At 31.3% G+C, this 13547-nt stretch overlaps 1 protein-coding gene across 1 annotated transcript; it reads right to left on the reverse strand.

The window, feature by feature from the left end:
- Nucleotides 1-2107: 2107 nt before the first annotated feature.
- On the reverse strand, nucleotides 2108-11471 carry LOC119613170 (mucin-2-like). Its single transcript, XM_037969115.1, has 2 exons — nucleotides 10112-11471; nucleotides 2108-2290 (listed from the first exon to the last, which is right to left on the reverse strand). The coding sequence occupies exons 1-2, from the start codon at nucleotides 11339-11341 to the stop codon at nucleotides 2123-2125; spliced, it is 1398 nt and encodes a 465-aa protein (XP_037825043.1). The 5' UTR covers nucleotides 11342-11471; the 3' UTR covers nucleotides 2108-2122.
- Nucleotides 11472-13547: the final 2076 nt, after the last annotated feature.

A 13547-nucleotide genomic window follows, 5' to 3' on the forward strand; every position in this document is an offset into this window, starting at 1 on the left:
AGACTAGACGATAGACTAGACTATAGACTAGACTATAGACTAGACTATAGACTAGACTATAGACTAGACTATAGACTAGACTATAGACTAGACTATAGACTAGACTATAGACTAGACTATAGACTAGACTACAGACTAGACTATAGACTAGACTATAGACTAGACTATAGACTAGACTATAGACTAGACTATAGACTAGACTATAGACTAGACTATAGACTAGACTATAGACTAGACTATAGACTAGACTATAGACTAGACTATAGACTAGACTATAGACTAGACTATAGACTAGACTATAGACTAGACTATAGACTAGACTAAGACTAGACTATAGACTAGACTATAGACTAGACTATAGACTAGACTATAGACTAGACTATAGACTAGACTATAGACTAGACTATAGACTAGACTATAGACTAGACTATAGACTAGACTATAGACGACTAGACTAGACTATAGACTAGACTATAGACTAGACTATAGACTAGACTATAGACTAGACTATAGACTAGACTATAGACTAGACTATAGACTAGACTATAGACTAGACTATAGACTAGACTATAGACTAGACTATAGACTAGACTATAGACTAGACTATAGACTAGACTATAGACTAGACTATAGACTAGACTATAGACTAGACTATAGACTAGACTATAGACTAGACTATAGACTAGACTATAGACTAGACTATAGACTAGACTATAGACTAGACTATAGACTAGACTATAGACTAGACTATAGACTAGACTATAGACTAGACTATAGACTAGACTATAGACTAGACTATAGACTAGACTATAGACTAGACTATAGACTAGACTATAGACTAGACTATAGACTAGACTATAGACTAGACTATAGACTAGACTATAGACTAGACTATAGACTAGACTATAGACTAGACTATAGACTAGACTATAGACTAGACTATAGACTAGACCATAGACTAGACTATAGACTAGACTATAGACTAGACTATAGACTAGACTATAGATTAGACTATAGACTAGACTGTAGACTAGACTATAGACTAGACTATAGACTAGACTATAGACTAGACTATAGACTAGACTATAGACTAGACTATAGACTAGACTATAGACTAGACTATAGACTAGCCTATAGACTAGTCTACAGTCTAGTCTATAGTCTAATCTATATACTAGACTATAGACTAGACTATAGACTAGACTATAGACTAGCCTATAGACTAGCCTATAGACTAGACTATAGACTAGACTATAGACTAGACTATAGACTAGACTATAGACTAGACTATAGACTAGCCTATAGACTAGACTATAGACTAGACTATAGACTAGACTATAGACTAGACTATAGACTAGACTATAGACTAGACTATAGACTAGACTATAGACTAGACTATAGACTAGACTATAGACTAGACTATAGACTAGACTATAGACTAGACTATAGACTAGACTATAGACTAGAATATAGACCAGACTATAGACTAGACTATAGACTAGACTATAGACTAGACTATAGACTAGACTATAGACTAGACTATAGACTAGACTATAGACTAAACTATAGACTAGACTATAGACTAGACTATAGACTAGACTATAGACTAGAATATAGACTAGACTATAGACTAGACTATAGACTAGACTATAGACTAGACTATAGACTAAACTATAGACTAGACTATAGACTAGACTATAGACTAGACTATAGACTAGAATATAGACTAGACTATAGACTAGACTATAGACTAGACTATAGACTATACTATAGACTAGACTATAGGCTAGACTATAGACTAGACTATAGACTAGACTATAGACTAGACTATAGACTAAACTATAGACTAGACTATAGACTAGACTATAGTCTAGACTAGACTATAGACTAGACTATAGTCTAGACTAGACTATAGACTAGACTATAGTCTAGACTATAGACTAGACTATAGTACCGAATTTTCCATGCCAGTTGGATACTTTCCTTAACAACTTTGTTAATGTTTACTTTTTTAAGTTATCTTACTTAGCAACCCTGTTTTAAAAGAGTGATGCCAATTGTTTAAAAGTAAATGTAAGATTTTTAGCATTGAAACCTTTATTTTTGATAAAACATTTTAATTTTAAAAGTTTTGATTTAAATTATAGTTTTCCATACCTTTTTTGGGATCCATATTAAATTTCTTACGTCCAATGGACATTTGTTTATCTTTATTGGAATGTTTACAGTCTTCGGGCACATCGAGTGCCTCCATTTCGGAAACCACTTCGCATAATTCATCTTTGATTTGCTAAAAATATAAAGAAAAACAAAAATATTGAATTATTTTTAAAACTTAAAAAAAAGTTAAAACAATCTGTAATTTATTAATAAATTTATTAAACTTCCTTTTTATAAAACCTCCAAATTTTAGCAAAAATTCAATAAATTTTACGGAAGTTTTAAACAAATTGAAAAAAAAAAAAAAAAACTTAAAAAGCAATGTTTATTATAATAAAATTTAATATTAAAACTCTGGCATAGTTTTTTTATAAATGCCAATCAAATTTTAAATGCATTTTTTCATTTTAATTTTTTTTTAAAGTTCAATTAAGTTTATTGGTCTGCTACATAAAAAACAATACACGCCATCGACAGCACACAACAACAACAAAATATTAAACAAATTTTGCAAATTAAATGATTAAATACATAATAAAACAACTGTAAGTAATAAAATGTTTATAAATCCATATAACAAAATGCTGTCAAAGACATTTTTGCAAAAAAGAAAAAAAGATAATTAAATTAAAAATTATCAAAATCAGAAAATTAAAACATTTTTTTATTATTATTAACATACGTACCAGGGCACCACATGGCCCACACATTGAGTTTAATTTAATAAAAATACATTTTTTTATTTATTATTTTTTTTTTAAATCACACACATTAATACTGGGTGTCTGATTAAAGAGATACGCTCTAAAATGATTAAATTTTAAATGTTTATAATAAACTCGATTACAATTAAGGCGTTAAAGCGACAAAATGTTAAATGAATTAGAGAAGGCGAAATTAAGGAGAAAATCTTGTTGTGAAGACTAGACGAAAATTGCAAGAGAGCGGATCAAATTTTCGGGACGAGTATCTGGATCATCTTTCTGGTATAGAGGTGTACATTTTTTATCAGTTTAATGCGGAGCACTTGACTTTTTCTATAGAGAAACAACTTTGTGACAACTTTTTCTATAGAAAACTTGCTCACATCGTGACAGCTTTTTCTGCAGAAAAGTTGCTCACATTTTGACAGCTTTTTCTATTGAAAAGTTACTCACATTGTGACGGCTTTTTCTATATAAAAGTTGCTCACATTGTAACAGCTTCTTCTATAGAAAAGTTGCTCACATTGTGACAGCTTCTTCTATAGCAAAGTTGCTCACATTGTTGCACACAAAAGATGCTCACACTTTCACAGCTTTTTCTATCGAAAAGTTGCTCACATTTTGACAACTTTTTCTATAGAAAAGTTGCTCACATTGTGACAGCTTTTTCTATAGAAAAGTTGCTCACATTGTGACAGCTTTTTCTATAGAAAAGTTGCTCACATTGTGACAACTTTTTCTATAGAAAAGTTGCTCACATTGTGACAACTTTTTCTATAGAAAAGTTGCTCACATTGTGACAACTTTTTCTATAGAAAAATTGCTCACATTGTGACAGCGTTTTCTATAGAAAATTTGCTCACATTGTGACAGCGTTTTCTAAAGAAAAGTTGCTCACATTGTGACAGCGTTTTCTATAGAAAAGTTGCTCACATTGTGACAGCGTTTTCTATAGAAAAGTTGCTCACATTGTGACAACTTTTTTTCAAAGAAAAGTTGCTGCCATTGTTGCCGCTTTTTTATAGAAAAGTTGCTCACATTATTGCCGCTTTTTCTATAGAAAAGTTGCTCACATTCTGGCCACTTCTTTTTATAGAAAAGTTGCTCACATTGTTTCGGCTTTATCTATGTAAAAGTTGCTCACATTGTGTCAAATTTTCCTATACAAAAGTTGCTCAGATTGTGACAGCTTTTTTGTAGAAAAATTGCTCACATAATGACAGCTTTTTAATGGCAAAATTGTTTACATTATGACAGAGCTATTCCTATAGAATAGTTGCTCTTGGTATATTCATTAAGTTCTTAAATATATATGGGACCTTTACTGAAGTCAAATTTAGCTACAAAACACATTTTAGCGCTCAGCATTTTGACGTTTTAATTGCATTTCAGTCATATTTCAAGCTAATTTAGATAAAAAAACTAAAAAATGCATTTAAATATACAATGTAGTTAAATTTTAATAAAATTTAATTGGTCAATTATTATAAAAATCCATAAACCGCAATTTTTTTTAAATATTCGTTTTTGTTTTTAGATAATGGCCAATAAATTAATATTTTTAAGTAGTTTTTAGGAAGTTTTTGAAAAAAAATTTGTTCAACATTGACACGTTTTTTTTTTTTTTAATAATTTACAAACCGGAAAATATCAATTGCTAGTTATTGTGGGTCTTTTTTTAAGTTTATATATTTATTATTCCATTTTTTTGTAATGCATTTTATGCAAATTTAAAAAAAAAACTTAGCAAGAAGAGCTTTTAATTTAAGCTGCATGTATTATAGTTTTTGTTTGTATTATTTTGTTTTCTCAGCGTAACTTGAGTGGCTTCTTAACACAGGCACTTTTTTTTATTTAAATCAACCATGATCTAGATTTGTGTAATGTTTTGTATTTTAATACATTTTAATCATTTTCTTTTGTAAAAAAAAAAACAAACAAACTTTTACACGTTCATTTCTAGTATTTGTCAAATTGACAGTTTTTTTTGTCATATTCATATAAACCGAGTAAAGTGACAGTTAGCTTTGTTTACAAAGTTGACATATTTCTGTTTTGTTTTGTGGTAATTTTATACTTTGTCTTTATTTTTATAAGACTTCAATAGTTTTTCTTTAATTTTTTTTTTGTTCGTAATAAGGAAATGAAGTTTTAATCTGATGTATTTGATTGATTCTTAATGGTTAAAGTTTTAAATTTCTTGTGGCAAGAATAAAGTTTTTGAGAAGATTTGAAAGTTTAAATGTATAAAAAGAGTTCACGTTTAGCTTATAATTTTTCTAATTAAAACTAAAATTCGATTAAAATAAACATCTAAGGAATTATAACATCACCTCTTTGTTATCGCTATATTGGCAGCACTGTCAAACAAGTGATGATTTTAGTACTGTCATTATTACGCGTAAGTAGAGATGCCAGATAAATGAATTCCTTCCCAACTCTATTTATCAAATACTTTTAACAAAATATCTCAATTATAAAATAGAAAAAAAAAAATAAAATAAAAAGTTCAAAGAACTTTAACCGCTCTGTTTCGGTTACACCAAGTTAATAACAAGTAAAAATAATTATAATTCCGAAAACCTGTCACAATATTAACATACACAATTGTAACAAAAACTAGTAGTCGTCAAGTTGGCCAGTTTTTCTTATTCTCATAATCATCTTTATCTTCAAGTTTCTTCCACCGATAAGATTTGTTTATATTTTTTTCTCAATCTTAATCAATTATACTAATTACGAGTTGTTAAGCGAGGTAAGAAGAATGAAAAACCTGTTGGTTTTAAATTAAAAAATAATAAAAACAATATCTAATGACGTTTGTATCATGAAAAAAAAAAACAAAACGCCAAAAGAAGACAGTTAAATAGATAAAAATAAAGGCTGTTAGATGATAGTTTTCAACATGAGTTTGGTAAAGAAGACGTTCAAATAGTGATGAGTTATTTATAAAGGCGCTTGTTGTTTAGAAAATGTATATGAAAAAGAAACGAGAAAGATTACTAAAGATTAACCCTTTAAAACATATAGAACTGAAATGGAACAGAAAAACAATTGAAGAGAGTAGAAGCAGAACTAGAACTGAACTAGAATTGATCTAGAACTGATCTAGAACTGAACTAGAACTGAAATAGAACTGAACTAGAAAAGAACAGAGCTAGAACAGAACTGAATTAGAATTGATCTAGAACTGAACTAGAACAGAACTAGAACAGAACTAGAACAGAACTAGAACAGAACTAGAACAGAACTAGAACAGAACTAGAACAGAACTAGAACAGAACAAGAACAGAACTAGAACATAATAGAACAGAACTAGAAAAGAACATAATAAAACAGAACTAGAAAAGAACAGAACTAGAAAGGAACAGAACTAGAACAGAACTTGAACAGAACTGAAACAGAACTACAACTAGAAATGAACTAGAACTGAACAAGAACTGAACTAGAACTGAACTAGAACTGAACTAGAACTGAACTAGAACTGAACTATAACTGAACTAGAACTGAACTAGAACTGAACTAGAACTGAACTAGAACTGAACTAGAACTGAACTAGAACTGAACTAGAACTGAACTAGAACCGAACTAGAACTGAACTAGAACTGAACTAGAATTGAACTAGAACTGAACTAGAACTGCAATAGAACTGAACTAAAACTAAACTGGAACTGAACTAGAACTGAACTAGAACTGAACTAGAACTGAACTAGAATTGAACTAGAACTGAACTAGAACTAGAACTGAACTAGAACTGAACTGGAACTGAACTAGAACTGAACTAGAACTGAACTAGAACTGAACTAGAACTGAACTAGAACTGAACTAGAACTGAACTAGAACTGAACTAGAACTGAACTAGAACTGAACTAGAACTGAACTAGAACTGAACTAGAACTGAACTAGAACTGAACTAGAACTGAACTAGAACTGAACTAGAACTGAACTAGAACTGAACTAGAACTGAACTAGAACTGAACTAGAACTGAACTAGAACTGAACTAGAACTGAACTAGAACTTAACTAGAACTTAACTAGAATTGAACTAGAACTGAACTAGAACTGGACTAGAACTGGACTAGAACTGAATTAGAACTGAACTAGAACTGAACTAGAACTGAACTAGAACTGAACTAGAACTGAACTAGAACTGAACTAGAACTGAACTAGAACAGAAATAGAACTGAACTAGAACTGAAGTAGAAGTGAACTAGAACTGAATTAGAACTGAACTAGAACTTAACTAGAATTTAACTAGAATTGAACTAGAACTGAACTAGAACTGAACTAGAACTGAACTAGAATTGAACTAGAACTGAACTAGAACTGAACTAGAACTGAACTAGAACTGAACTAGAACTGAACTAGAACTGAACTAGAACTGAACTAGAACTGAACTAGAACTGAACTAGAACTGAACTAGAACTGAACTAGAACTGAACTAGAACTGAACTAGAACTGAACTAGAACTGAACTAGAATTGAACTAGAACTGAACTAGAACTGAACTAGAACTAAACTAGAACTGAACTAGAACTGAACTAGAACTGAACTAGAACTGAACTAGAACTGAACTAGAACTTAACTAGAATTGAACTAGAACTGAACTAGAACTGAACTAGAACTGAACTAGAACTGAACTAGAACTGAACTAGAACTGAACTAGAACTGAACTAGAACTGAACTAGAACTGAACTAGAACTTAACTAGAACTTAACTAGAACTTAACTAGAACTTAACTAGAATTGAACTAGAACTGAACTAGAACTGGACTAGAACTGGACTAGAACTGAATTAGAACTGAACTAGAACTGAACTAGAACTGAACTAGAACTGAACTAGAACAGAAATAGAACTGAAGTAGAACTGAACTAGAACTGAATTAGAACTGAACTAGAACTTAACTAGAATTTAACTAGAATTGAACCAGAACTGAACTAGAACTGAACTAGAACTGAGCTAGAATTGAACTAGAACTGAACTAGAACTGAACTAGAACTGAACTAGAACTGAACTAGAACTGAACTAGAACTGAACTAGAACTGAACTAGAACTGAACTAGAACTAGAACTGAACTAGAACTAGAACTGAACTAGAACTACACTAGAACTAAACTAGAACTAAACTAGAACTGAACTAAAACTGAACTAAAACTGAACTAGAACTGAACTAGAACTGAACTAGAACTGAACTAGAACTGAACTAGAACTTAACTAGAACTGAACTAAAACTAAATTAGTATTGCAAAAACCAATGATGGGAGTTCCTTTATCATATTCCATCAATCTGACAGCATTGGCTATCATAAAATAATGTTTAAGACTTTTTGCTTTTAGCGGGTTAATTCTCGCTTCAATTATTTCTGAAGAATGTTCTGTTGTTCTGCCAAAGAATTTGAATTATAACACGCAGCCAAACAGTATTTATTTCATGATTTTATTTCATCTCTTCTTTTCCAGCTCACAAGGGGGACACATTTTATGTATGGATGCTTTTCAGCATTTTTTTGGACCGGTTTTTAGAAGATTTTTTTTTGTAATATAAATTTCAAAAATAGATTGTGTTGTTACTTTAGAGTAGTTATAAGCTAATTAAAGGAAATGTTTTATTATTTTTTGTGTAAAATTTCAACTCATCTTTCTACATGTTTTTCCAAGCAACATGTTGTGAAGAATACATGAAACCACTTGTTAACTGTCATAAGTAATTAGGGGATTTTTTTTCTAGTTTTCAACATTTTTATGGCGGGTTTTTTTATGAGCGCTTTAAAAATCTTTTATTTTTTTGATAAATTAGCTAATAAAACCAGAATTATGTTAAATTTATTAATAGTTTAAAAAAAAAATATAAAAAATGTTTTTTGTCTTGTAATTTTTAAATATTTAAGTCGTTTTTTAGATTCTGTCATTAGTTATTTTTTACAAATTTTTTAGTTTTGTATTTACTTGATCATTAAATAATTCCATTTCATAATATTTATGAGCTCATCAGTGTTGTCATTAAATATTACTTTTTTAATTTTGTTGTATTATTAATCGTTTTTGTTTTGAAAAAATTCCAATGTTAGCTGTCATTCAATTTATTTTTAGAATGTTTTAAAAATTGCAATCACACATTAATTATTTTACACAAATATGTAAATTATTTGCTGGCTGAAGCAAAAACAAATAATATTTGCATAACTGAATTTCGTCTTGACAACACTTTCATTTTTTTGTTATTATTTATATGGAGTTGCCAACTTGGTTTTAGATTTACTGTAATTGACAGTTGATAAACAGTGATATCACATAAAAAAGAAAATCCAATAAGAAGCGAAATGAACAAGAACTGAACTAAAACTGAACTAGAATTGAACTAGAACTGAACTAGAACTAAACTAGAACTAAACAAGAACTGAACTAGAACTGAAGTAGAACTAAACTAGAACTAAACTAGAACAGAACTAGAACTAAACTAGAACTGAACTAAAACTGAACTAGAACTGAACTAGAACTGAATTAGAACTAAACTAGAACTGAACTAGAACTGAACTAGAACTAAACTAGAACTGAACTAAAACTGAACTAAAACTGAACTAAAACTGAACTAGAACTGAACTAGAACTGAACTAGAACTGAACTAGAACTGAACTAGAACTGAACTAGAACTGAACTAGAACTGAACTAGAACTGAACTAGAACTGAACTAGAACTACACTAGAACTAAACTAGAACTGAACTAGAACTGAACTAGAACTGAACTAGAACTGAACTAGAACTGAACTAGAACTGAACTAAAACTAAACTAAAACTGAACTAGAACTGAACTAGAACTGAACTAGAAGTGAACTAGAAGTGAATTAGAAGTGAACTAGAACTGAGCTAGAACTGAAATAGAGCTGAACTAGAACTGAACTAGAACTGAACTAGAACTAAACTAGAACTAAACTACAACTGAACTAGAACTGAACTAGAGCTGAACTAGAACTGAACTAGAACTGACCTAGAACTGAACTAGAACTAAACTAGAACTCAACTAGAACTCAACTAGAACTGAACTAGAACTAAACTTGAATCGAACTAGAACCGATGACACCTATACTAGAACTAAACTTAAATCGAACTAGAACCGAAGACAACTATACTAGAACTGAACTATAATGAAACTAAATCGTCTGGATTCCATTCAAAGTTCTGCTTGCTTCGTTAGCAGAGTAAATAATGTATTCCAAAATAATAAACTTTCAATAGGAAAACTTCTACTTACCCTATTCGTTATCAGTGCATTCGTATAATGAATATTGCGATTATTACGATTTCTTTCGATAACAATGCGACAGTCATCACACAAACTACCCACATTATTGTTCAACATAAGGCCAGCCTTAAGTGTGCGCGGTGAACTAACCGCCGACGCCGTCGAAATACCTTTCGAACGTGGTGTTTTCTTAAATTTCGAAGGTAATGTATAATAGTAATTCTCTTTCTCGGCGATATCCTGATTGCAACTCTGCTGAGAATTACGTTCATTTTCACTTTGTGATGTTGAGGAATCATCGATGAATTTAATGTCATGAGAGTCGAGTATTAAAGGTGAAGATTCATTTAGTGGAGAGGTAGGTAGGGCGGCAGACTCATTGGGTTCATCCAATACACAACCCAAACTGTTGGAACGTAAAGTTTTATCGAAAGATTTGGGTCTTTTGCCGATAATTTCACCTTTTTCATTGAGTATTAGTTCAACGGGTCGTGAGACGATGAGTGTCTGTGTGGTGGTGGTGGTTAAAGAGCGCTGGAATTCTGTAGTTTTCTTGATGACATGAGTAGCATTGGCGGGTGGTGTTTGAGGAGTGGTAGGCTTAGTGGGCGTTAAGGGAGAGCTGGGAACATCTGACAAACCCAAACTGCCGGAATCACACGATTCTAAACGCACCATTTCCACATTTTTACGTAATTCAGTTTCATAAACTGTACACGACGAAATGGTAGGCTGCTGCTGAACATTATCATAAGGCGAGGGTGGCGCTTCTGTTAAAGGTGTGGTGGCAGTAGGTGTGGTATTATTATAGGAAGCTATGCTTATATAAGGATTTATTGAAGGAGATCTGGCGGGTGAGCATGTAGTCGGCGTATTGGAATCTGGTGTTATGGTATTGCTGTTAGTATTGGGCGAAGAGGGAGGCGTTAGAGATCTTGATTTGGGCGGCAAGATCGTGCAGCAACATCTGGCACATATATTGGATTTTGATTTACGCTCATTTTCCAGCAAATTATCGGTAGAGTTAGTGGTAATGGGTGAATTTGTGGAGGAAGAAATAAACTGATCTTTGCCCGTTTTAGGGCCCACATAAAAAGTACTGGAAGGCAAATCGATACAGCTACGTTGATATTGTTTGTCTACTCCATATAAGGAGGAAGATTTTTTATTTTTCGGCTGTCTTCTTAAAGAAGAAAACCAATTTGATATGGAAGGCCGTTTTTGTTGTAAAGAAGCCATAGTTTTTTTGAAGTTTTGTTAAATGTTAAACACTTTATTTTATTGTTTATATTATTTGAAGTTTTTTTAACTTAAATTTAAACTGTTTTTTGTTAAGATTTATTATTTGTTTGTTTTTTTTTTTTAATGAAAAAAGTTTTTTAATATTTATTTTTAATTTTGGTCAATGTTTTTTTGTTGTTTCTTATTGCTGTAATTTAAAAAAATAACACATTTTTAGGAAAAATCTAATGTAACTTTTTGTTTACAAACTTTTTCTTAACAAACACACAAAACAAACAATATTAAAATAGTTACGCGCAAGTTACTAAACATCATAGTTCGTTCGAACATTTTGAGGTCTAAACTTTAACACTACCAAAATTCAACTAAATAACATTTGTTATTCTTTCCCAATTTGTTTTTTCTCGATTTTGTTTTGGTCTCTACTTCATGTCATGTCTTCTAACTGTTTTGTTGTAATTTCCACGGAAATTTTCTTTCTCGGGTAATAAAAATGTTGCCCTTGGGAAATTTCTTTTGTATTTGTATAAACGCGTTCTTCTTCTTTTACACTCTAATTCTTTGGGTTTTGGCTTTCAAACACCAACAAAAACAGCAACAAATAATAATTGTTATTTGAGAGTTGTCTTTTGTTTTAAAGTGGGAAAAACTCCAGCAAAAACAAAAGAAAAAAATCTGACCATTAAATTAGATTTGTTAGTCCCTCTAGTCTGGTCTGGTTGTCTATACAGCACAATAACAACAATGAAAATACACTACAAAAAGTCAGAAAGAGAAAAAAGATTAGCAGCACTAACAAATTACGCTAATGTGCATGTTGCTATCTTTACACTCACTCACTGACATTAGTGTTGGTCACAACACCTTTAAGTCTTTCACAGACAACAATGGCAACACTCTAGCAAACCGCAGCCGAAAAAGACATTTAATTTTAATAACAACATCAAGACTACTTCCGTTTGTTGTTATTGTTAAAATCGTAAAGAAAATAAACATTCTCATGGTAGCATGTCACACTTAATTGAGATAAAAGGTTAATAAACCATCTCAAGAAAGAAAAAACAATAAATATTATAAGTATGGCTTAGACTTTAAATGAGTTTAATACTGACTGCTAGACTAGGATTAGGAAAAATATTTAAATCAAGAGACAGATTAAAATCACTTCAAAAAAAGGATGCATAAATTTTAACAGGTAGTTATGATTAGGAAAAAAGGAGAAAACTTTTGCAGTTCAATAAAAAAGGGGAAATTAGGATATTTTATAGGGGACATTTTAAATAAATTCCTGAAAACTAGAATTCTTTTTTTAGGTATTTTTTACTCTTTTTTTTGAAAAAAAAACTACCTGTTACTTTATAAATTAGTATTGTATCTAAACAGCTTTAGTTATGGAAATTTCTTTGTTTTAGGCTTTAAAACTCACAAAGAACTGAATTTTAACTGAACTAGAACTGAACCAGAACTGAAGAAGAACTGGACTAGAACTGAATGAAAACTGAACTAGAACTGGAACTAGAAAAGAACTAGAACAGAACTAGAACTAAACTAGAACTGAACTAGAACTGAACTAGAACTGAACTAGAACTGAACTAGAACTGAACTAGAACTGAACTAGAACTGAACTAGAACTGAACTAGAACTGAACTAGAACTGAACTAGAACTGAACTAGATCTGAACTAGAACTGAACTAGAACTGAACTAGAACTGAACTAGAACTGAACTGAACTAGAACTGAACTAGAACTGAACTAGAACTGAACTAGAACTGAACTAGAACTGAACTGAACTAGAACTGAACTAGAACTGAACTAGAACTGAACTAGAACTGAACTAGAACTGAACTAGAACAGAACTAGAACAGAACTAGAACAGAACTAGAACAGAACTAGAACAGAGCTAGAACAGAACTAGAACAGAACTAGAACTGAACTACAACAGAACTAGAACTGAACTGAACTACAACAGAACCTGAACTGAACTAGCACTGAACTAGAACTGAACTAGAACTGAAATAGAACTAGAACTGAACTAGAACTGAACTAGAACTGAACTAGACCTGAACTAGAACTGACCTAGAACTGAACTAGAACTGAACTAGAACTGAACTAGAACTGAACTAGAACTGAACTAGAACTGAACTAGAACTGAAGAACTGAACTAGAACTGAACTAGACTGAACTAGAACTGAACTAGAACTGAA

This window comes from Lucilia sericata, unplaced genomic scaffold (assembly GCF_015586225.1).
Source record: "Lucilia sericata isolate MDLA Ls3-8-SP2 unplaced genomic scaffold, ASM1558622v1 Contig001995F_arrow, whole genome shotgun sequence".
In the NCBI taxonomy this organism is placed as follows: Eukaryota; Metazoa; Arthropoda; class Insecta; order Diptera; family Calliphoridae; genus Lucilia; species Lucilia sericata.